This window comes from Anopheles nili, chromosome 3, assembly GCF_943737925.1.
Source record: "Anopheles nili chromosome 3, idAnoNiliSN_F5_01, whole genome shotgun sequence".
Classification (NCBI taxonomy): Eukaryota; Metazoa; Arthropoda; class Insecta; order Diptera; family Culicidae; genus Anopheles; species Anopheles nili.
The window spans coordinates 31,231,835-31,257,647 of record NC_071292.1 but is presented as its reverse complement, the minus strand read 5'-3'; the positions used below and the strand labels follow the sequence as shown (position 1 = coordinate 31,257,647).

The 25,813-nt window shown below is 45.3% G+C and overlaps 1 protein-coding gene across 1 annotated transcript; it reads left to right on the top strand.

Annotated features, from left to right (window-relative positions):
- Positions 1-1,036: 1,036 nt before the first annotated feature.
- On the top strand, positions 1,037-23,072 carry LOC128724070 (bridge-like lipid transfer protein family member 3A). Its single transcript, XM_053817835.1, has 16 exons — positions 1,037-1,080; positions 11,010-11,211; positions 11,419-12,290; positions 12,766-12,885; positions 13,038-13,328; positions 13,794-14,074; positions 15,810-15,896; positions 15,987-16,702; positions 16,787-17,164; positions 17,226-17,382; positions 17,479-17,608; positions 17,694-18,266; positions 18,367-18,481; positions 22,106-22,248; positions 22,374-22,832; positions 22,898-23,072. The coding sequence occupies exons 1-16, from the start codon at positions 1,037-1,039 to the stop codon at positions 23,070-23,072; spliced, it is 4,743 nt and encodes a 1,580-aa protein (XP_053673810.1).
- The last annotated feature ends 2,741 nt before the right edge of the window (positions 23,073-25,813 follow it).

Genomic DNA, 25,813 nt, shown 5'->3' with positions numbered 1-25,813 from the left:
GATTGGTTGTTGATTGATCGGATTACACTCACACACTACCATGTGTGTAGCTCAATATTTTCCTTCGAAATATTTAATATTTTCACTTTTACTAGCCATGCGATCATTTAGCCATTAGTATAAATAAACCACCATGTTTCAGATTTGTGCATTTGAGCATTGCGCATTTTATTTTTATCAAAAAAATTCAACACAACTGAAATTTCTACGCAGAAGTCAACCCAGGGATGTGTCCCCAACGAAAAAACGTCAGTCAGATTACACAATGGTCATGAAAGAAAAAGAAAAGGAAGATTTTTGTTTGTGCTGTACTCCGATCTCGACCGGACGTGTATTTCGCGTAGCCGTTGTCTTGTTTTCCACTGCTGGTCGGGACAAACGTTTTCGTTCCCGGATTGCGCCTGCAGATTCGCGGACCCATCATCGTTCAGTTACGGCCCGTATCGAGTACGTGGCATAACCCGATGACGCGTACGTGAAAAACGGATTCGAACGTGTGCGGCGCGGTTCGTGATCAATCTTGCCCCCACGGAGCGCCACGGGTATGGCAAGGGCAAACCGTAGGGGAGACCGTAGGTAAAAAGAAAGGAAACCGCACGGTTCTCGCCCGTGAGCTCTCGAATGTCAGCGCGAAGTGAATCAGTCAGTAGCAATGTGTGCTTTGTTTTGTTGCTTCTCTCGCCACGAGTGCATCGCAGTGCTGAATTAGCTGGAAAAGTTGAGTAATATAAAGAAAAGTGATCCCTTCTGAATGTGTGTGACCGTAGTGTGTTACGTTGCTCCTCCGTGTCATGTGCAGTGCTTGGTATCGCCGTACGACGCGAGAGTGATAACGAAGGGAGGCGCAAGTGTTTCCGGAAGCAGTACGGCAGGAAGGCAATCTCTCGCTGAAGTGGCGCTGGAAAGCTAAACCCCCGGCAGGAGGTGGAAAGTGAAGCAATAAGAAAACCCGCCCCCTCTTCAGCCCACTCTTCTCGTGCTTCCGCAAGTGAAAAGCGTGTCGTGTGAAAAGTGAACCGGGCCAAAGTACGCAACAATGGTGTCTATTATAAAGAACCAACTGCTCAAGCATCTCTCCCGGTAAGTGGCGATACCCTGGGGTCAAGGACCGTTCGTTATTTGAATCCTTTTCGTCAGATTCCGGGCGAGTTTCAACGGTAAATCAGGCCTTTCATTTTTGTGCGACCTATCCTCCGGATTGTACGGATAGGCCACTTCGAAACAGCTGTTACGAATGTTTACGGGTTCGTCAGCAAATCGACCCGCTCATTATCGAGGACAACGTAACACCCTCAAATGTGGGTGATCTGGAACCGTGCCAAGGGTGACCCTTCGGCAAAAACTCCAACAATAACCAGGATGGTCCGAGGGAGGAAAATCGTAACCGTTACGCAGTACGCCTTCAGGGTGCCGCATTACGACACTTCGCGACCTAAAGATGTTAACGGCGCTGAGGTTCGGGATCGTGGTTTGGTTTGGTGGCAAGGATATTCACTCTCTCGACCGGTGAAAGTCTCGCACGCATATTCGTTCGGTGTTCACGCCAATCGAATCGCCCCTTTGGGATGGCAGTTTTGCTCTCCCCTTTCTCGAATCGAACCCGATTTTGAGCCAATTAAGCTCCAACGCTCAATCGCTAGCACACGTCCGAAGGTCAGGACTGTTGTTTGCATGTCATTTAAATGTAAATTAATTTGTGTCCGTGTAGTTGACGTTGCCGTTGGAGCGTAAAAGGAGCAAACCGGTTGGTTAGGTTAGTCCTCGAAAGCCTCCCGATGGGAAAACCCCAACCTCACGGCATTCTTTACTGCCGCACTGAGAGAGCCAGTACCCACCGAAACGAGGTCGGTGATGATAATATTGGTTCAGATGTGTTTTTATGTGTTTTTTTTTCGGTGCAACACCGGGTTTACTCGTATGTACCGTTAGGCCACTTTCCGCACAGACTATACATTACATAAATGTCAACCTCTTTCGTTGGTTGCTGTCCGCTAATGACACACCAGACGAAGGATGTTGATAAAAACAACCGCACCCCAACCAACCCGGTCGCGAGTCCTGGCCGGATTAGGACATACCGCTTCCGGTTTATAGTGCGCACGGTCTGTTGGGGGAAAACTGCCGTGACCTTTACCGTGTTGGTCCTTAGGGCCCAAAGGTTCGTGCTGAGAAAATGGTCCACCTCAACAGGCCCTCCTTGCCGACCGGATCCCGGGGGTGGATGTTTTTCCTTTCCTTTATTCCGCCAACCGCCGCAATCACCATTGAAGCGTGCTTTCTCGCCCGTTTTAATGCATGCCCTGTTACCTATAGCAAACGTCTTCAGGAAGGATACGGTTAATTCTACCCCTATCTTTATTGGCGCCCATAAAACTAGGTTGGAAATAGTTAATTATCTTGTGGCATGATTTACACGAAAGATTCGCCACGAAAAGACCGGTTCACTTAGCTCACGTAAATAGGGTGAGTGATTTCATGTGCGCATGTGGTCTAGTGTTTGGATTTTGATTTTTGCACCACAAATTGTACCATTTTCGTTACACAACTTGTGCGGCTAATCAATTATATCTTGCACCGGGATCGAGTGTGTGTGTGTGTCGTGATTCAGTCCCGGGATACTTTCAGATTTCTTATCGCTTGGAAAACACGCCGCCACGCCGATGTTCGTTCTCGAGTAACCATGATGTGTTTCTTTTTTTGCATGCTTTCTTACTTTTTCCACGCTGACACTCGCCTCACGAACGCTTAGCTGGAGTAGGGTTTTAAACGTACGTCTCATTTCCGTGGTGTGGGTGGAGCAACAGCAACAGCGAAAAAAAAAGTAAAACAAACGTGAAAATAACTTACCATATGGTACGGATATTCTTCCGCCCGGGCGCTTTCAAAGCTCATTGCGTGCCACGGCGCGGTTCCGCGGCTCCAGGTCCGCGTGTTTCGTGGAAAACTGTCTACATAGCGATGGCGTTGATGTGGGTGGGAGTGGGTGGAGGGTGATGAACAGAAATAATAACCCAAAAAAAAAACAACAAGTAAATGAAAACCACCGTACAGTGAGGGGGGGTTTTTGTAGACAACACAACCCAACACACATTTCAGCATATAAAACGCTTGTAGATAATAGAATTAGCCGCACCCGGTGGTCCCGGATGAGAGGCTCGTACTCGATGGATGGATTGTAATTTTTAACTGTATACATATTTCATTCCGTTTCACTCCGGAAGAGTGTTATTCGATTATAAACCATTCTATGGACGCACGGGGCGGATGTCACCGTCGGATCGCGTGGAAAGGATGGCTTTTAAATGTATGTTAATTATGTTTCTGCGAAGGATATGCTGTATCGAAGAATACTTGCCTCTTTGTTCAACTGAAAGCGGATCGTTCCATCAGCTCTTTCGTGAATAAATTAATGCTCACCTAAATTGAAGCGACGGAATGCATCTTTGTTGTTTGCGAGTTTTTTTTATTGTCGTGTGTTTCAGAACCGCTATTATTCGCAATGATATGGTGAAATGTACGCAATGCCGTATGATGTTCGTCCTTCACCAGCAGTCCTGGTTGTGTGTCATCAAGGCGAAGAGTTAAGACCCGTTCCATTCGATGGCGGCATTGAAAGGAACGGGGTTGCATTCGCAGCGATCCTGAAAGAGGCGACATTTCGTAGGATCCCGTGTGATCCGTGGGTCGTGTCCTTCCAGCAATCGCTTTGATAATGCATGAAATAAAAATCAAGCACCGACGGTGGGCGCTGGCAAACACATCATTGTCCTCGTTGCGTGTCTATTTCGATGCAAATCTTTAGGACGCGCCCTTTGATCCCGAACCCATGTGGCCATTCTGCTGCTGCTGCTTCTGTTACGGGTCCTTGCAGATGTACGATGTTTGACGGCCAGTGAAGGAGGCTACGTGGTGTTGCAAAATCTGCGCTCAACGCTCCCATTTGTGTGTACGATTACAACGTCGGGGCTCAGCTGCATATTGACTCATACCGGGGTATGGCTTTATCAGGCGAGCGGGAGAAGGATTAACAGAACCGAAATGCCCATACAAGCCCATACGCCGGTTTAACTCCATAACCTTGGGAAATTGTGCTGCGTTTAATCAGCGCGCCAGTTGATGATAAGATGTGTATTTTTTTCGGGTCTAGGTTTTATTTCCTCACTCGGCAATGCAGGCTAATAACGTTCAACTGTAAGAGAGCAGTCCATTCAGTCCCGGTATCAGCCCTAGGGCCACATTTGAGTGTTGCTTTTCCGCTTTTGCAAATGTTACGCAAAAAAAAACCCGCCGAAAGCGACGCTCAAAATTGAGTAACGTTTCGTCATCGAGTTTCGAGGGCGAAGGAATGGGATTGAAAAATCATTCCCATATGCTCGTAACCGCCCCAGACAAGGGCTCGGGTTTACGTTCCTTCACGAAAACAAACTCCAATGATAAATGGCTGTTTATGTAGCGAAAGGGTCTATCAATCCGTTTCCGGCTGCAGTTGGGTATGCTCGTGAAGTAAACTCTTTCCCTGCCGGTGTGCAATGCAAGTCGCAAGTGCACATCGAGCCCTTCGCATGAAGAGTACCCGTGCTGACGAAGCGAATGAGGATGGGTGGATAGAAGGATAAAAATGGCGAGTGCAATTCTCATCTTCTGCTTCGCTATGTTTCCCGACGCTTGAAGGCGTTTTGTAAGAGGAAGGTGCCCTTAGAGTGGGTATCCTTTTTCGCGTAGGAAACGCTACCCCTTTCTGTCTGTTGCGGACCAACGAGCGAAAGATGCCGTTGGAAAGAAAATTAACATCGCGCTCTGGCATCGTTAACTGTGAGGAGGCCTCCTTTTGGCGCTGCCAGCAGTATATCCGGCACATTCTCATTAAACTCGTCACACTGCGTGGGGCTATTTGAAAAAAAGACAACTTCTCTTCTTGCTGCTCCTGTTCGGTCGTCTTTCCCCGTTAGACTTACGACTCCAGGGTCGATTAAGGTTAGACGATGAAAAATAGAGCACGTCTTTTTGTCACTTTTTTTTGCTGTTGTTGCGCTGATGAGCTGAACGTGTCGGTGACGATGTTTGGCGCATTTTTGAGTGATCCATTTGCCTTGACCGTGTGTAAAATTGACGTCATGCTTGTTGGTAATTGCCTCGCTGCAGGTTCGCTGGAGTTTGAGATTGCACCGTACACAGGGACATTGCTTGAACCCAGCTCGAGTTGCTCTGATAGTGCAAGCAACTGGACGAACTGGTGGGGTGAGAGTTAAATTACATGATTGATGATCCTGTGCGATATGAAACTAGTTGGTGGTTTTTTTTCCGCATCGTCGAAGAAAGTTTAAACCCATGATGGAACAAACTACTCCGCTGGTGAAAAGTTCCTCGGTATGCTGCAATTTCTACAGTTTCGTTTTAAGCGAGAGGGATATTAAATTCATCAGAAATTTCATTACAAAAATTCCGACAGGAATGCAAATCAACTTAAAACGTTTTAATACGCACTGCAGCGAGGCGAAACCTAAAAAAAGATGGTGTCCGCACACCCTGTGGCATTGTTTTCTGTTGCAGTTGTCATAACTTACCCACCCACGGTGGGTGTCCTGGACGCATTTCTCCCGCTTTTGTGCCGTTGTACATAAATCTAATTGCTTGCACCCGTCCGTATGACGCTGCAAAGCACGGACTACGAACCATCGATGACGAGTGGAGGGACAGGAAATAAATATTTCACGCGTGTAAATCCCCATTTCAGCTGTCGTATCACTTCCGGGACACCGGGACACTGTCAACCCATCCTTAGCTGGCGTGGGTGGGTTTGGATGCCGCTTAGGATGTGTGAAAATTGCCAATGAATGCCGGTTCCATCGTTGCTCGGGCACTCACTTAACCTGCCTTTCGCTCCACAGAATAGCAATTACTTCTGCGCAAAGTTGTATCAACACGTAGATGTGAGGAAAATTGTTGGGTAGGTGGGAGAAAGGGGAGGTTTCCATCCCTCACGTTTTCATACACCCACACACGCACATTCAAGCGTGTACGCTACGTAGACATGTAGTATCCATCTTGCACTGGTTGGTATCGCACGAGTACGCACGCTAAGATTTTTACTCCGGGCTTATATCGAATTTACTTCTATTGAAATGTGGTTAATCTGGCCTCCAGAGAAGCAATCATTCCAGTGCTACTTCCGACCCACCCAGCGGGCGTGCGTAATTGTAATTAATGATGCTGTTCATTTCATTTTCATTACTCTCGAATGTGATTGATTGGTCCTTCTCGGGGCGCGTGAAGATCGAGAAGAAATCTCGATAGAATCCAGCCAGTGCGTTGTTGTTTGGGTCCTTCGAAAAGGATGCGATTGTGCTGCTTTTCCACCACGGAGTAGCGCGATTTTTCACCATCTCGGTGTTGGCGCAACTTTTCGCAAGCCATTTACCACGTGTCGTCGTGCGCGTGCTGTATTTTATATCTCTCCTACGTTTCGCTTCCCTTTCGCGCTAGGCTGCATATTAGATTATGGAAGCAAGCAATTTCCCACACCATCACCATCTCGCCGACGCACGTGCATAAACCGCGAACCTTCACTGGATCGGTATGCTCGCTGAAATCTGCTCGCGTAAACCGCCACCTCCACGTGGTTGCGCAAAAGGACCAAGGACCGTTAGCTCGGCGTGGAAATCTATCGCAAAAACAAACACACCCACATGCACGCGAGGCCTGGCCGCGCGATGTCTGGAGATGACTGCATGACTGTAAATGAGAAAGATGTGTCCTCTTCGGGTGCTTTTTCTTTCCTCGTTTTTCCACAGCGTGGTTTTTCCTCCTGTGCTCCTAGACACTTCCGCTAGACAGCAACGGCAGCAGCAGCAAGATCGATCATCCGAACGTGCTTAGCTTTACAGCTCATCGGAGCTGTCTCTCAACCATCGGGACCACCATCGGCAAGCCCATAACTGGGACGGAATACATAAATAATGAAATGAAATTTATTTCCCTTCCAATACCGCCACGGCCAGACGCGCGAGTCTTTGAAACCTGTGGATTGCGAGCGGGTGGGAGGGCACCAGAAGGCGGAGAGAAAGGGCCTTCGATTACCTACCACGTGCCTATCGACCACCACGAGATGGAAGGACCTCCATCGGTCCGATAACGGACGTCCCAGGTTTTCCCGGGAGGCATTCTCAGATGGATTGGTTATTAGTTTAGTCGACGATATCGAAATCATTCGCCTGCCTACCTTCGGGGCGCAAAAGCGACTCTCTCACACACACACACTCACATACACGCACACGTGCAGGTGTGTTACATGTACGTATCGCGCAAAGGTGTACTTGGGCCGTTCAGGCCAATGTTTTTGTAGGGCCGGGTGCTCCCACCGTCTCTGATTGACAATCGATTATGATCGTATTTTGCTGGCTTTAAGTGCTCAAATTTGGGCTCCATGAAAAATGGATGGAATTGTTTTTGAAAATTATTCTCCAACCACCCATCCCGAAAGGGTCCCTCCCTTACGGAGATGGAGCATGTGTGTTTGACTGAGACGGTCGACTGATGGCCCAGAGTGCTCTCGACAGAGGTGAAAGCATGCGAGCTGCGAGCCGGAAAAGTGTTCGAATATTCATTACTTATGCATGGCAAGCCACCAAGCCCGCTGCACGAGGCTTATGATCTTGAGTGATAGCGGCACGTGGTGTTGTACGCAAATTCTCGGAAGTGTCTAAGTCGATGTTCGAGCCGTGTACCGCATGCCGGTGCGGTGCTCAGGAGGAATTAGCTTGAGAAGGAATCACCTGCCCGTGGGAATAAAAAAGAAGGCATCCGGCGGCTTAACGGCTCGTTAACAGCATTGTGATATGTGCTTTTGGGCTTTTTGACGCCTTAACTTATGGAGGTCTATATTTTAACCATCCCGCGAGACTGCGAGTGAGCTTCCTGACTCATCCTGTGAGTTTCTTTACCAATCGATATCGAGCTTAGAAGGATCCTTGCAGTTGACATTGCATTCTGCTCCTGACGGCTTTTGGCTCACTCGCAAGGACCTCTGTGGGTCCTTCCGCCAGGACACACCACGCCTGGCCAGACGGTCGTAATGGTCCGTAACGTCCTTTCCCTGGGTGAAGCGGAAGTAGCCACCGGAAGTGGCATGAAGGAAGCAAATTGAAAGTCACTCTCCCGCTGCAGGGAGTCCCGAGAATGTCCTGACCCCGGATGGGGGAGCTTCTTTGCTCTCTCCCCTCCTCCTCCCCCCCCCCCCCCTTCCCCCTGTTCCATATTTACCCCACAAGTGCAGGGAAAGTCACGCCCTCACCACCGAGACGCGAGACCAGCACGGTTGGATCAGTGCATAATTGAATTCCTGCTGAAGTTTACCTTCGGGCGCTTGAAAGCTCGCGCAAACGCTCGGGCGAAGGATGGAATTGTTTTGCTACAACACGGGACCACCCCGGGTCCTTTCGTCCTTTCCGTTGGATGTCCTCTTCTCCGGTTGCACAAATTCGCTGGTGATTTCAATATAAAGTTTTTTCCCTGCCAGGGTAGGTGGGCACCACGCAGCGACAGGGGGTCAACGTTTGGTCAGCGATCCTGGTGGAGATGAAGGACGACGACAGCTGGAGGTGGTCAAGTTTCCCTCCTCCTCCCGGTTGTGGTGCTGATGGTGCTGGTTTAATTTGTCGTTGTAAAAACGAGGCCAACCAAAAGCCCTCCGGGTGGATGGGAAAATGATGTTGAAAACGATCTCTCTCTCTCTCTCTCTCTCTCTTTCACTCTCCATCCATCCACCCGCGAGCACACTAAACGACGTGCGGGCAAGGACACAATGCACAGGACCTGGCAGCGATGTGGCGGTTTTTACGTGTGTCCTTTGCTCCTGGCGTCGCTCGAACCACCCCGCAGGGAATCTAATTTGTTTATAGTCATCAAAGTCGCAAATTGCCCCGAACCGAACTCCTCATCCCCAGTAAGGGACGATTTTCGCTGCGGCACTTTTGGACGAAACCGAGTACGAAACTTTACCCGAGCGAAGTGTAATGCCATTTTGATTTGCAACCTTCCCGAGCGTTGGGACGGTCCTGCATGAACCTCCCGAGTGAGGGGACAGACAGATAGAGCAAGACAGAAGGAAGATAATTTACCCCTCATGAAAGAGCTTTTTGCACCTTTCGATACTTCATCCGGAAGCTTTTTTATCCGGGGGTCGGGAAAAGCGCTTAAGCTCACCGCTTGTGCTAATGGCGCTGCGTAATTGGATAATGCATATAATCAAGGCACTGCCGCGTGATTTATAGTTCGTCCATTTCGTCATGCTGGCGCATCGACTAAATAACTGCATGTGTGTTTCTGTGCGAGGAGCAACCGATAAACGAGATAAAAAAAACCGCCCGAATCCCGCAGCTGCTCGCAAGGATAATCAACAAAATTAACAGTATCATCACCGCCCCACAGCTGCAGGGGTTTTTTGGACCTTTGCCGTGTGAAGGAAGGAATCGTCGAAGGATTTCGGTTCACCCCGTCCCAGATGTAATTGCCGACAGTGAAATGCAATCAAGCCGCGCGTATCTCGCCCTAAGGACTCCTCAGTTTCGGACACGTTCCCTTGCATATTTGAGTGATGCGGGTCGTCGTCCTGCTGGAGTTCGAGCCCATTACTATGGCCGCGTAATGAGTCCACCGTTGTGCCGGTGGAATGCCGCATGGAATGGAATGTATCTGGGGGGGGGGGGGGGATGGGATGGTCCCACCAAAAAATACCCAGGAACAAAATGTTAGCAAAAGTTTATTTCCCCACCGTTATCCGGTAGCTCGGTTCCGGTATTCTTTTTATTTTTGGTTTGCTATTGAGGATGACTTTGCTCCGATCCTGACAAATGGCCATAAAACGGTTGTGGTATAATTTGCCCTGATTAGAATTCATCCCACACACGGTTGCCTCCGCTTTCCGGTTCATCCTTTGCCCCGGAAATCGCGATGCCATCCGCGCCATGCCAACGGGAACCGGAATGTCAGGAGTCCGCCTTTTCGCGAAGACTTCTATTGCGCTGATTGTTGTGGCCGCTGGGGCTTGACTAGGAAACTTATGATGGCGATGGGGAGTCCAAAATTTTCTCCGCTCTCGCACGTCCGCGGAATAACACACAGCCACACACACACACACGTACGTTGACGGTTTTACTGACGACAAGCTGTCATTTGGGTAGAGGTCGGTTGGTTTGAAAAGATGGCCCCCCAGCGGCAGCAATCCACTGGTGTGTTAGGGATGGTTAGGTTTTATTTTATTCGTCTTTTATTTTTCTCTTTTGTTTTCCCGAGGCGATATTAGCATTAGCAGCTGGTAATAGGAAGCAATGGGGAGGAGCGAAATGGGTCTTCTTGCTGGTTTCTTGGCAAGTTTTCTTTTCTCTTTCTCCAGATCCCAAATTGCGATCCTCGTCCGGTCATTCCTGCTGGTGATGTTTGCCTCCCCAGCGTTCGTTGCGTTTTCTTCTTCACGTATGGGTTTGATAAGAGCAAAAGTTTCCATACATTCTCATTCTACCCCCGCGGGTCTGATGCGATGCCGGTGTTTATCCGCAATGCCATCGTTTTGAGCGGAACCGGAACCCCCCCGGCAAGGAGTCCTGATCGTACGGTGTACGCGCCATTTCATTCCTACGCTTTTAGCGGGTGGTATTTTATTTCCCCGAGCGCTCGTTCGCCGGCCATTGCGAGTATGTCATTTAATTTCATCTTCATCGTTTCGTCGTACTTTTATTCGCACATTCCGTTGGTGCGAAACGGAAGCGAGGCATCCTTTTCATGCTCCACTCTCAATAGACCCGTAAAGAGACCCATGTTCTTATTCCACCGAGATCGTCACGAGTGAACGAAGGCGGAAAGGCTCTAGAAAGTCATCAAAGAAAGCATGCGTATGTGCGTGTGTTTCCAATAGCATATAGATTCGGTTTCCGGTGTCTCTTGCAGGCGGGATGGTCTCGTTCACGTTCCGACAAAACGCTAACATTGCGCGTGTGCTTTTGTTGTCCTTGCAGCTACACGAAGAATTTATCACCGGACAAGGTGAACCTGAGCGCATTCCGTGGCGAAGGTGAACTCTCCAACCTGCAGCTAGATGAGAACGTGCTGACGGAGTTGCTGGAACTGCCGGCCTGGTTGAGGCTGACATCTGCCTGGTGTAATCATGTCTCGTTTCGAATATCCTGGACCAAGCTGAAAAGCACTCCGATTATGCTGGTAAGTGGCAGACTTATGAGGAGCTATAGACACTAGACAAGATTTCCGAGATGCACACACTGCTCAAGAGCAATAAGCTGCAGTTAATTTGTAAGAGATGAATACGTTTTTAGTTGAATTTTAAACAAGCTACAAGCAACCGTACGACGGTACGGAAAAAGTATTCGTTTATCGTATATACTAATTCCCGCTTTTCTTGCACTACAGACGCTGGACGAAGTGAACATAACAGTAGAGACATGCGAGATCGCACGCAGTGGAACACCGACGGCCGGGCTATCGAGTCTGGCAGTACCTCAAGGGAAATACAGCTTTATACACAAAGTCATCGATGGCATCACGATCGTGGTGAACACGGTGAATGTGAACCTCAAGAGTCCGGCTTTCACCGCCTCGGTGCAAATGTCCCGGATACGGGTCGAGTCCCGAACGCCCAAATGGTTGCTCGGTGATCTGCGCGTCACAAGACTGAAGGATCCGACCCGCGGCATGATACTGATCTTCAAGGAACTAACCTGGCAGACGGTGCGCATCGAAGCAAGCAGCACACAGGACCTCAATCTTACGCCCTTGCGCCTGTTAACGAATCAGGCTCGGTGCAGGATCACGATTAAAAAGCGACTCGCCGACTGCAGCATCGTCGCAAGCCGGCTGGTGCTAATTCTGGACGATCTGCTGTGGGTGTTGACGGATTCGCAGCTAAAGGCGGCCCTCCATTTCGTGGACTCACTTACCGGGCTCATCCGGGCGTCGACGAACGTGGTGCAGCGCGTGAAGGCCCAGAAAAAGCTGGAAACCTTGCCCGAATACCAGGCGCAGCTGGACCAGTCGAAGAAAGCGCCAGACACGCAACAACTCTCGGCTGCCCAGCGTTACTTCAACGCGTACGACATGCGGGAAACGTCGTATCACTTCTTCAGCCAACACATCGATCTGCACCTGTGCGACGATGCCGGCGTTGGACGGTCTAGCCATCCGAGCCTGGCCGATGGTGGTGCGCTGCAGATATCGGTGAAGGGCTTCCAGATCGATTACTACCCGTACCACCTAGCAAAGGCCGATCGATCCCACTGGCCAAAGTGAGTATAGCCTGCTCGCTGGCAACCACCAGGTCTGGTGGCACATGTCAATGAATTAGCGATAATTTAATTTACGCGGCAATCAGCACGTCGCTGAGAGTGCTTTTCGGTCGGTCCGGCAAGCATTTTGGATATGGCCTGCATGGTTTTGATGTGTGGCGTAATGCACGAGCTCCAAATTGCATCATAGGGGGGGCTTCAAAGATTTAGTTTTGATCTTTTTTTAAGTGCTGCTTTTATTGTAAATGAGAACGAACATAACATCGTGCAATAGAATGAAACAATTGAGATGCAAAAGCATACACTAACATGTTTTGAATGTATCTACATCTATTGATTTTAGTTTTCATCTAAAATTAATTTGACTGTGAATGCGGTGACACAGTAATTCCTTCGAGCAAACGCCTAATCACATCAAAGACGGTTGCTACTAACTTACTAAGCTACTCTGTTCGTCTCCCGTTTCCTCGTTTAGATACCGTGAGGCTAGCATTCCACCGGCTCTGTGGCTCGAACAATCACTAAACACCTTCAGGGAAGCCATTCTAAACCTAAGTCAACCAAACCGACCACCGCAACATGCATCTCTGGAAAGGTATTCAACCCGTACTGACCTCTAGCGATTACAGGAAGTTTACAAAGTGCCTCGGTCTGGGTCATTTCGGATGCCTGCTCTGAGGCCATAACAAAAAAAAAACGATGCACTTGGTTGTGTGTAAGTAACCTTTGATTCTATCTCCATTTCAGAACAACCAACTTCAATCAACAGCAGTCGCAAACCACGCAACCGACGTCTCCTGCGGTGGGACAGCGGACTGGATCTGTGGGAGGCAGCGGTGGTAATGGTAGCAATCAACCGGTGACCCAATCGGTTCCCGGCACGCCCAATAGTGTCAGTGGTGCTGCCACAAAACACGTGCTGGACAATCTGGCGAAGCTAATGTGTGCCTGCGTAGTGATGAAAATCGATGAGTTTACGCTGTATCGCGTGACGACGTCTGGAAGCAAGCAGATGCCAAAGGAGTTTGTTTCCGGTGGGTATACGAGCGCCACCATAGGTGGATAATTAGCCGGTTGTTGTTTGGGGTAATCTGGTTTGTAACATTGAGAAGAGTAATATAATGACCCAACATTGCTGGTCGACAGATACGAACATGCTTCTCGTTCATGCTCATGCCGCAATACAGTGTGCCAATGTATATGTTGTCCAATAACGTCTTCTCTTCTCTTCTTTCCGGGTTGATTTTGTGTGTCCTTTCATTGCGGCTAACACTAAAAGCTCAAAACAAACGGAAGAAAGGTACCCACCGACTACGGCTGCTACTAGAATTTGTTTTTCCACATGCTATATTCTTTCTCTGTAGTTTACGTTCATATCCTGTTCGATATTACCTTCCCGTAGTGCATCCAATTTATGCTCGCCTATGCGTGTTTAGTTTGTTGCGGTCATTTCGTTGTATGTGTTTCTTTCCTCATGCTCATCTGCAAACGATTCGTCTTCAGACGTTTCAGCATCAAGGATGCCTACCGTACTGCGTACATCATCCGCCATGTAGAGGGCGAATCGCGCTGTGAAGAAATAGAAAAACTCCGCTATGCTCAGTATGCTTGCCCCGGTAAACAACCCCAGAATTCCTCCGATCGATACGACGACGTCGATGCCTTCTCGTACGATCTGCCTTCGGTAGCGCTGGGACGGAAGGATCATCAGCTTTATCGATACCTGCCGCTGGGAACGATCGTGCAGGAACGAGTGACGACCGATGACACGGATTTCGTTCTCGGTACAAGAAGGATAGCAATGACATACGAATCCTGCCGTTCGCCACGGTTGAAGGATTTTTGTTGGGGGTGCGATCAATCCGTTTTCATCTAGACATTGCATACCTTGCAAGTCGCAAGCCTTGGAGCTGTTTTCATATTCTGCCGGTAAAACGAAAACCAAATGGCAAGCTTGCATGGGGAAAGTTAAGTTAAGGTGTGAACGCTCACCTCCGAATAACATGTTATGATGAAAACAGTTGCAAATTTTCATCTGCATTTTCTTTAGACACTCAGTGATGCACACACTATAGCTGTACTTTCGGTAGTTGGTTTTGCTCAAGTCGTTGAAAAGTTCGTCGGGAAAGTTGCATCGTCTTACGTCGGTGTCGACTGACCGCACCAAGGGATCGTTCACGATGTACTGTTGAGTCATGAAAAGATTCTCGCCATATCCTGGGAAAATTTGCTGGAACTGCAATCGCTTCAGCAGAATGTGCGGAATATCGTCCTCGTTCATGATGTTCGTCTTTTGAAGATTGATTTAAACATAAATGGTGTTATTTTTCGGTAAATTGTTCTCATAACCTCAAGTAGCTTAGAACCCACCGAAACAGCAAAGTTAAATGATAAAGTCAGATTTCCAGTCGGAGAGCCAGTGTCCATCTCCAAACGTAGCCAATGTTTACCGTATCTGTAACAAACGGACAAGTACAGATATAAATTCAATAATAACTGATCATGTCTATTTGCATACTTTTCTATCGTTTGCACTGAGTTCAGCAGATAGCACATTCCCACCGTCGTTTCAAGTGGACGGAAGTAACGGCAGCAATCGAACTGCTTTCCATTCCAAAGGCACTCACTAAAAAGTCCGGTGCAGTTCGCGCGTACCAATGCTGCAATGTGATGATAACCGTCTTTTGGACACTTTACGCAATCGTCACAATCCTCATACATGGCACAATAAGTCGTCATTGATCCCTCGTTGTAGAGGTTGTGAAAAACGACGCGCGACAAAAAATCCTCCACATCGTAATTGTATTCTTCGTCTTCGTCCTTCCGCATACTTTCTATGAACGCCTGCAGGCGAGCGTATTCTTCCTTCACGTAACCAAGTTCGCAGACACCGATTGAAGGAAACGCAATGGGTTCGTCCCGAGTGTCAACATTTTCTACTGCGATACTGACCGTGTTGTCTCGGAACAGGTCCATGTAACCGCGTATAATCTGTACCGCGTAAACCCACGCAATCAGCGTGCACAAAATCCAGAACAACCGCTCGGTCCAGTGATATCGGCGATTCGGGATGTACGCAATACCCGCCAACGAGGTGCTGTTACAATAATCCACCAAAATTCTAAGAAACGCACGTACTACACGATGCACTAGTGTCATTTTGCCGTTTCCAAGCAAGTTGGTATGACGAATGTTGAAGTATGATTGCCGAATTCGTTAGGGAAACTATCGTAGACTTGTGATAAAGGGGATATTGAATAAACACCCTACAATTAAGCACGTGTGAACATGAATTTTACATTACGTGCTGGTACACAGTGGGAATAATGAATTTCGTATCAAATTTATGTCACTTGATTATTTTTACCATCATAATCTAGAACGTCGGTCATATTTTTCCTCCTATTCCGTTGCATGTAAAACAAAATTTTGTTGTATACTGAATGACTCTTTTATTAGATAATAATTTTCCCAACAGATGTGAACAAATTTTTAATTTTACCTATCTTAATTTGCCAGCTGATCGAGACAGAGTGCCACCGGATATGGCTACACTTCACGCGGAATTCACTTACTTCTACTACCCTGGAGATTTCATTTTTCCATGTAAGTTTTCCGTCTATCCAGCTTTTCGACACAATGCAAAATTCATTTCAAATTTAACAACAATTCGCTTTTCATTTGCCTTTCAACTAGTGCCGCCCTCAAAGGCGTTCGTTCACATCAACCCCGTTCAAGTGCACTTTCATCTGGACAGCGTGTTGTGGTTCAGCTCGTTTGTGCTGAATCTGCACGAAAGTCTGCTACGCACGAACAATGTCACCAGCGGCCTGAATTCCCCGTCCACTCCGTCGTGCTCGTCCGGCGCGGAACATCAGCCGAACATAATGTACATGGACGTGAAAGTGGAATGCATTATGCCGCGGTTGATCTTTGAAGCGTCACCGGGAGCACCACAACAGCGCGATAGGCCAAAAGCAATGCACGTGGAGGTATCGCGATTCGCACTTACTAACATCCGCGAAACCGGTGCTTCCCGGGCCGACCTAGCCCAGGCAATATCGTCCCTGCAAGAAGGCAGCCTTGTGTTCGGTTCCGGGTTCCCTTCGAAGCCGGGCGATTTGTGCATCGTCACAGATCGGATACTGTCACACATCGCGGCCACGGACGTAGCTGGTGCGATGAATGCATCTGTGCTTAACGGAGGTGGCGGTCGCGAAGGATTCGCGTCGGATTTCAGCAATCTTACCAGGTACGCCACGTGGCGGGAACCGCGCGACGTGTGGTGCTTGAAACTCGATCCCGTGTGGGTCGAGTTTTACGGTGCCCGTTCAATCGGTCCGAGCCGCGCTATTCCGTTCGTCGATGCGGTGCCAGTAACGATCTGGATGCACGGACGCTCGGATGAACTAGTGGAGCTGATCACGACAGAAGCTCCCGTTAGCAGCGGTGATGCTGACAAACGATTCCATAGCAATATTTCAAACTCGAATAAGTCCAGTGAAAGCAGTCTTATCTTGTCTGTCGGAAGCCTAAAGCAGTCAATGGATTTGGAATCCACGCCACTGGGAAGCGGCCATTGGAGTGGTGGTGTCTCGATAGTAGACGACGAGAAGCGTAAACGCTTCTCAACTGTGTCCGGTCAAGGTTCTGATGCTAGGATACGGCCTCAACTGCCTCCAGCATTTTCGTCGGTTGAAGCAGACACCGAAACGGACAACCGAACGGCTGATTTGCATGTCATCGCGCATGTTTCCAATTTGGTTAGCGTTCAAATCGATCATTATCAGTATCTGTTTTTGCTGCGATTGGCCGAGGAATTGACGGAGCTGGCCACATTTCTGTCACTCGATTCAAAGCGAATTTTACAAGCGGTAAGATTGCAGCTGACACCAATGATTCAACGGATCGGCTAACCGTCTGGTGTCATTTCAGGCTAATACGGAAAAATCCATCATCGTTGGCTGTGTGATACCGCAAGTGGAAGTTTCGCTTGTGATGCCCTCGCAGACCCCCGGTAAGGAATCCAGCGGAGGCGATGGTGAAAGTGTGTTGCCGGATTCGGCAAGTTTGGGTAACTATGCATCATTAAGCCTTTATTTTTATTTTCTTTATATATGTTGTATTAACACTTCCTAATTAGATATCGAACGATCATTCACGCTCAATCCATCCATTTCCCGTTCAGGTTCCGGGTGGCCAAATTCGATGGACCAAACAAGAAATTCCAACATTTTTAGCAGTACCGAATGTCCCTCCCCAATTGCAACCGAACCACCGGTGGAAGTACATCACATTTCCAATCCCAATACCCACGGGTATGAGTAATCCAATAAATTTGTTACTATTTTTACCCGACCAGTTCATTATAATTTCATGTTTTCTTATCACTCGTGTTTTTAGGCACAATGTGCAGATACAAAGCATTCCGACTACCTCCTCCACGTCAGGTGTTGTTTCGGTCGAGACACCGTCCTCCTCGTCGGTTGTGGTGGTAACGGCTCGAACAGTTGGTTCAACGAGTGCCACGACACCGGTCCAGGTGCAGCATGGTACATTACAGAACGCCCCGAAACCACGAAATTCAACCACCGACTCGACGTCGTTCTCGAAGGAGATCAACTCTGGGCTAAGCTCTATGAAGAAGGGCTTTACAAGTCTAATGACTTCGATTGATACCGCGCTCAAAACGAACACATCCGACGATATCAGCGATACGCTGTCGGTGCAATCGGATTTAAGCTCGGATTCAGAGCTGCAGCGCGTGCTGGAGGATACAGAAAAGACGACCGATTGTATGGATGCAATGTTCAAGTTGTATTCTTTCGGACAAGAAAACACTATCAAAATGGCACCAATCGAAGTAGCGAGTGAGGTGTGCGAGGATCCGTTCCTGACTAACATGTCGTCTCCGTCCGATCCTTCCGAGAGCATTAGTCTGAAGCGACGGGATATAGTGTCGATGGTGACGTTCAGGTCGGTTATCGATCCATGCTTTGCGTCATGTCGTCATGTCTGATGCTATGCTGTATTGTTGCCACTTTAACCCATGCCAACTCTTTGTTGCACCAAACAGGTTAACCACGGTGGAAGTGATCCGTCAGAATGTCGGAAGCGGTTCCTCGCTTCGGCTGCAAATATCCGCTATAAGCTGTGACGAGTGTGGTGCCATACCGTGGGACGAATTTCAGGTATGCTTTCCCGTCGGTATTGATAGCTATCAGTTCCTTTACATTTCCTCCGACACACTCACAAACAGATGCATATTAACACAATATCTGTCTCTCTGGATATCTCTTCCGTCTCTTTCATTATATCTTTCTCTCTCTTTTTCTCTCTCCTTATCACTTTCGTCTATCTTTTATTGTCTACCTCGATTGTTTTGTTAATCTTGTTTGCGTGTTGAGGGAGTTATTAAAGATTTCGTTTTATCATGTTGTCGTTATACTGGATATATTCGTTGTATCGATAACATGGACATTTCTTTCATTTTGTACTCGAAAGGTTTTGGTGTCTATCACATATTCTCTCAATTTACTTGCCCAATCTAAACGATGATTTACAAACGAGGTTTTTTGATCATGTCAACATCCGTTGGTAAAATATGCTAGCTTTGCTCACCGTAAATCATCGCTTAAAATTGCATCGCATATCTTATATTGTTTTAGTTTTGTTTCCCCTTCAGAAGCCCTTGTAAATATTATTATTCCGACATATATGTGCCAATGTGCTATCAATTTTTTTTAAATACAATCGCAACACGTAAACAAAGAAACATAAACTCCAAGATTTTTCGTCGAGAATTCTATCTTCTTCTATGAATGACAGGATTTACAACGTTATGTTTTTTATCTTTGCTATATCAAAATTTATTTTTTGCTAATTTCGATACTCGCCTATTTGATAGTCAGTATAGAAAGGGTAAATACCGATTTGGCATGTCATTTTACAACTTGAAAAGATTATTCAACGTATAGCATTTCTGACTCACGCACGTGAATTTGGTCGGATCATTTCATGGTGATAACTTTTGCCTTACCTTTCGAATCCCAATAAGCACCGCAACCCCATGTGGATTTTCCATATCCTCGATATTGTGCCATTACCGCCATTTCATTTCTCATTTCCAATCGTGTTCGAATAAACTAATAATCAAATATCAAATGTTTTACCAAATATATATTTATATGCTACATATTCTAAACTATCCAAGTGTTAATGTTGTTGAAATTTTTTCTTTTCTTTTTTCTTTTTTTGCATGCTTTCTCTATCATCTCTATCTCGTAATCAATTAACCAATCGATAACAACAAATGATCAAAACCGAAAACAAACTCGAACAAATTGATCGCAACAAACAAAAACCAACATAATACTCACACATATTGTAAAACCTTACAACCTATTGCACGCTCGGTCATTTGCGGCAAAATATGTATTTCGCTGGATCAAACCTAATGAACGACAAAACTCTTAACCACCAACAAACCATCGTCATTAACTTGAACACCATGATGTAATTCGCTCGCTGATCGTTCCATGCTAATGAATTCTCGTTGTCTTCGTCTCGTTTCTGTTTTGTGTACATTTATCGTTCCTTTCTCTCTTTGGAATATTTTGAACATCACTTGTGCAATACGAAAATTATATCACCCACGAAACGATGTGCTGATTCGTTTGCTTTTGAACCAATTTGCAATCGTATTGTTCGTACACTACTGAAAAATTATACCCTCTTAAAAACAACAACACGATCTTTTCCGTGGTAAAATATATAAATGGGTTCCGTGGTTCGTGTGAACGTTTGCTTTGCATTACTGTTCGGGCTACTTTTTATGCTGCTAATACTCCACATTTGTGGATATCCATGGGAACTCCTTCGATCGACATTCATACGCATATGATATCCATATATTCCTTCCTCGCTACGTTATACTACATCAAACATTTGCACTTTGCTCCTATCTCCATTGGTGTCCATGGACGCTCTGCTACTATTCGTGATAATTGTGATATTTTGGTGTTGTTTGTGTGGTGCGTTTCCGTGTCCTGTGTATGTTGTTTTTAAACAATGTAATCAAACCAAACCGATGCACTGCCGGCAAACAATATGCTCACTCGCTGCTGATCATACACATACGCATCGTAAAGGGTGGCCATCGAAAGAGCAAGGTAGCTATATTCGTCCCAATTATACCATTCCATGTTGCGTTTATATTGAATATACATAATGATATATATATTGTTTTGAAGTTATCGTTTTCGATGCGTTTCGCTTTGATTTGAACAACATAGATCTTTGATTTTTTTGTTAAATGTGAATTTTCCTTTTACGCGCTATACATATTTATATACGTATATTTGCACCGCCCCTGCTGTGCCATCGCTGACGGGCAGTTTTGCTCAGTGCAAGCGGTGAAAAGAGAGATTTTGTAAAATATTCTTGGTCTATCGGTGCACCATATGGAATTTTTCTTACCGGCGTTTACTTTCATACACCCCGATCACGAAACGATACTTAGTAGTGTTCTTGTCTATTGAAAAACATTTCCAATCGAGAAGATGTTGTTTCATATAATGTTATTTTTGTTTAGTTTTGATGAAACCGTCAGGGTTGAATCTAGAAAAATCATAAATAATTGTTGAATACGTATCAATGAACCGTACATTACACAGTCAGTGAATACAGTAACTTCCGGATATTAACCGGAACTACACAGAACTAGCACAAACACCAATAAAAATTTGCATCTGCTTTCATTCGACGCTAGTAAGGCTTGTTAGGTTTGAATGGTTGAATGATGCTATTAATGCTTAAGTAAACAATCGCTAATAAACGGACGCTACCAATTTGCTAAGATAAAGGAGGAGTTGAAAATTTCAATTGATTCAATCATTTCCGGTACACAATGCTGTATGCATATGCTAAATGCTGCGCAATGTGCTGCGAATAATCGTAAATGAAAAGTTTTTTACTCCTATAATCTTCTAGGGTTCGCTTCGTCTACAAAATGATGTTACAAATATATTTATCAAAATGTATGGTTCATGTTCCACCTGTTTATAGTTGGTTCAGTTGCATGTTTAATATATTCATTTCTACAATAATCAGTTTCCTATGCTCATAATCACCTCAGATTGGTCGATGTTTTCACCCATTGTGTACTCGATATGCACCCAAGAATATTTATCATGTTTACACCCAATGTACAGTACATCCAGCAAGTTGACTAGAATAGTATTTTACTTCTTCGTCTTTCTTGATCTCTCTTTTTTCTTCGATTTATCTCTTTCCTTCTCTCTCTTTTTTACTCTATCACTCTCGTTCTTCACGTTCGATTGATTTACGTACTGTATAATTTGCTCCAGTTTTATAGTGATAATAATCAGTTTCTTTCTATTTGAAACATTGAGCAAAATGTTCATTTGTTTGCTACTTATTCCACAATTCTGTTTTTAAAACTGTTATCTGTCTCAGATGCTTATGTTTCCGAATTACACTAATGATTCATTTTGTTGTTACATGACAGGGAAATTTTTGCCACAAGTTTAATGGTTTCGATTTTTTTCTTTTTCTTTTCACTCTTCCCTTTAACTTGCTCTAATCGGAAAACAAAATTGTGTCTGCTTTTTATGATGTGATTGGTCCCCTATGAATGCGATGCAAACGAACAAACCATCCTTCGGATATGTTTGTGTACAATTGATTGATTTTGGTAATCGGTTTTGATAAAAAAAAATGCCCCTTGATGAATGGTTTAAATTGCGTTGAAATTCAAAAAAAAAACAAAACCAAATTCGACCACTAACTCACAGACCAAGTTCGGAACTAGATGTAGAGCATGGAACATTGCACCGCATAATCCGGAAGCACCGCCTTGTGTTGCGATTAGATTAGAGGAAGAACTCACTCTGCCGGCCGACTCCTGTAAGATTACTGACAAAAAGACAATCCTCAGGTAATTAGACGACGGCTTCATGCCAACAGGGGAACTATCGACATTCGGTGGATAGCTGCTGTTCATCGTTAAAATTCTTTCATTTTCATTTGACCGGTCGGTGGGCTGCTGTCGTTGAATTTCAGTTGGTTCCAGCGAAAGCTCAACGTTGAGGTAAAAGATATTGATTTACAGTTGTCAATGAGTACCGTGGTGGGTTTAGCAGACCTTGCCGAGGACGAAATGATTCCCACGCCGATTCCAATGGAGGTGACAGTGGAGAATGTGAAGATCAACCTGATCGAGGATCGGCCACCGGTGAACATCACGTCACCGGGATCGCTGCCTGTGAATCTGGCCATCGGGCGGGTACTGCTGACGCGTGATGAAGCCGGTGTCTTTTATGTACAGCCAACATTCGGGAGCAAGATGGACGACGTCGCAGATGGCGGCAAACGCAAGCTGATCCGATCAGATACCGAGGTCCGGCGGGAGCGCGATCGTGAAGTTAAATCCTTGCATTTAGTGTTGCAGCAGCTCAAGCAAGACAACGACAGCTTGAAGAAGCAACTGACGGACAACGAGAAAACATCGGAAAACAATAGGTAAGCATTATGTCTGCATCTCCCGAGTATGTCAATGATCTACGTTCTTCTTACTGTCGTTACAGGATGAAGGTAAGGCAAGAAAACGAGGTACTGCGCACGTACTTGAAGGCTGCCCAAGAAGACATAACCACACTCCTCGACGAGAAGCGCACCCTGATGGCGACGATCAAATCACTCCAGGATCAGCTGACGTCGATGAGTGACGTACAGTTGGGCCACCAGGATGGCAAGAGATAGCATAACTGCATGGACTGTATACAGTGCTGCGGTGAAAATCCGTTCTAAGGCGAGACGCCACTCTCACCCGACGGATGGATCAAGCTCTCTGGATGCGACGGGCAATTGTTAAACGGCCCCGCCGTGTCTGACGAGGGCAAATGGTGGTGGTAAAGATGAAGTTGGATTTGTTCAGACGAAACAGCCGGAATTCGTGTACCTCATCAACTGGTGTCTGCTAAACGACGAGTAACGCTTGAGCGTTGCATACGTTTTTACGTTCCGTTTCCGCTCGTATATCCTGTTTCCAGCAATTGGTCAAGACAGACTTCTAACTTGTCCTTATTCGGTTGTTAGAGATTCACAAGCACTTGTGAGTATCCAATGGGCTGCTTTAATATGTGTGACTGATTTTACGTCACGATAAAGACTGTGTTTATTAGCTAGGCTCCGTAGCGTATGTAATCCCATCAAAGTCCCATGGCGGGAGAGATATCAAGCGGTTAATACGACGTATCTTTTTTTGAGAGTAGCGCCAGATGGCAACTGGTCCGCATCATGCTTTACCCCACCGTGTTTGTAGCATGTATGAGTAAACAGTCACCGTTGGGTGAAAACCCGTCTGCGGGAAAATTAATCAATATTCTTGCCTCTTTTTGCTGTGGCTATCTTTCAAATTCGTTTGACTCAGACTTCAAAGGTAACGGGTAAAACAAATATTCATTGCTCTGTTTTACGCAAGATGTAGCGTCCAGAGCTGGAACTCTTGAGATAAATAAATATATATATATATATATATATATATATATATATATATATATATATATATATATATATATATATATATATGTATATATATATATGTATATATATATATATACACATATATATATATATATATATATATATATATATATATATATATATATATATATATATATATATATATATATATATATATATATATATATATATATATATATATATATATATATATATATGTATATATATATATATATATATATATATATATATATATATATATATATATGTATATATATATATATATATATATATATATATATATATATATATATATATATATATGTATATATATATATATATATATATATATATATATATGTATATATATATATATATATATATATATATATATAGTATATATATATATATATATATATATATATATATATATATATATATATATATATATATATATATATATATATATATATATATATATATATATATATTTGTAGCTTTATTTAGTTCTATGATATACACCAATTCCAGCGCATGAAATTGCTACTAAGCAATTTTTTTCCATATGGCAATGTTACAAAAAAACACCGCATTCACGCAACCTATAATGGGGGGTTGTTCACAAATCGCAACCTGCTAGCAATATAAAGCAAACCTGCGCTATAAGCGAAAGTGGTTTGAAATTAAACTGCGTTGTCTTACTTATAAACGTCCATTCCTTCCAAACACGTTGTGAATAAAACCTGCAAACTATCCTTACATTCTCTTTTAGCAATAGCATGAAACAGAAACGTTCAGCCAATTCGTGTGATATTAATTTTACCTGCCTCGGTTGTCCTCGCGTCGTGCAAAAGCGCGCGCAAGCTTACGCGTACAAACTGTTCGACAGGCGTACGAGGATCGGTTGGAAAGTTAAACATTTTCCGGTGGAAACGCAGGAGTCCGTTCGCATAACTTATGTGTATCTAGGATAGGATTTCAATATGATAAGCTATCGCAGGGACAGAGGAGTGGGTATATAGCAATTGGAAATTAATTAATATGTTGTTCCGTTTCGTTAGTTGTCGTTCATACATGGGCATAGCGAAGGTAAGCGAGCGGTAGCAGACATAACAGTTACAACTGCTGCAGGACGAGGCTTAGCGTACCATAGCAGTGTGCTGAAGCAGGTATGGCGTTCATCCTCTCGTGATACACGGTCGACCTTTTCCTTGGTAGCTAGTTCGTTGTATAAAGGATGTAATGAATATATTTTCGAGTAGCCAATCGAAACGTGGTGTAGCATGTACGCGGCTTATATACAAACGCGGGCAGACACTAGAATAGGAACGAACCAAATATATATATTATACACGCGAGAAGGCAGTGGAGCAGGCTAGGGCGCAGTCCTCGTCTACACCGCCTATAGTGTAATAGTTTTCTTGTTGTGCTTTGTGTTCTGGACACCAGTTTTAAATGGTTGAAAGCCCCGGTTGAACCTCGATGCGAGAGTTCGATGAGATGGCCATCACCAGGGCCACATTGAAAAATGTTCCAATTGTTCAAATGGGCTGCCTCCTGTCGGTGCAGCTTTATTCGCGCAATGGTTCATTTGGGAGGGACATAGATAGAGAGTTAATTTGTGGTACTATTTGCGTAAAATGAATAAACAAAGCCACACCTCGTGATTCTTGATGCAAACGTTCGGAAAGGCAGCGGAATTCTTCTTGCACCTGTGTAAGGACGTACAGATGCGTGTTCATAACAGGATCCCATAATGCATGATCAAATCACATTCTCACGTACATCCAGCATTTCGAGCGCACATCATATTATACATATATAGACTATTCTCAACGTTCCGAAACGTTGCTCCCACAAAACACCGAACAGAAAGTAAACCTTAGACTACCGAAACACACCCACACACACACACATCGAGATTGCGTGGGAGTGCATAAATCCAACTGGTTGGCAGAAGCACTCCCCTGAAAGTGTTA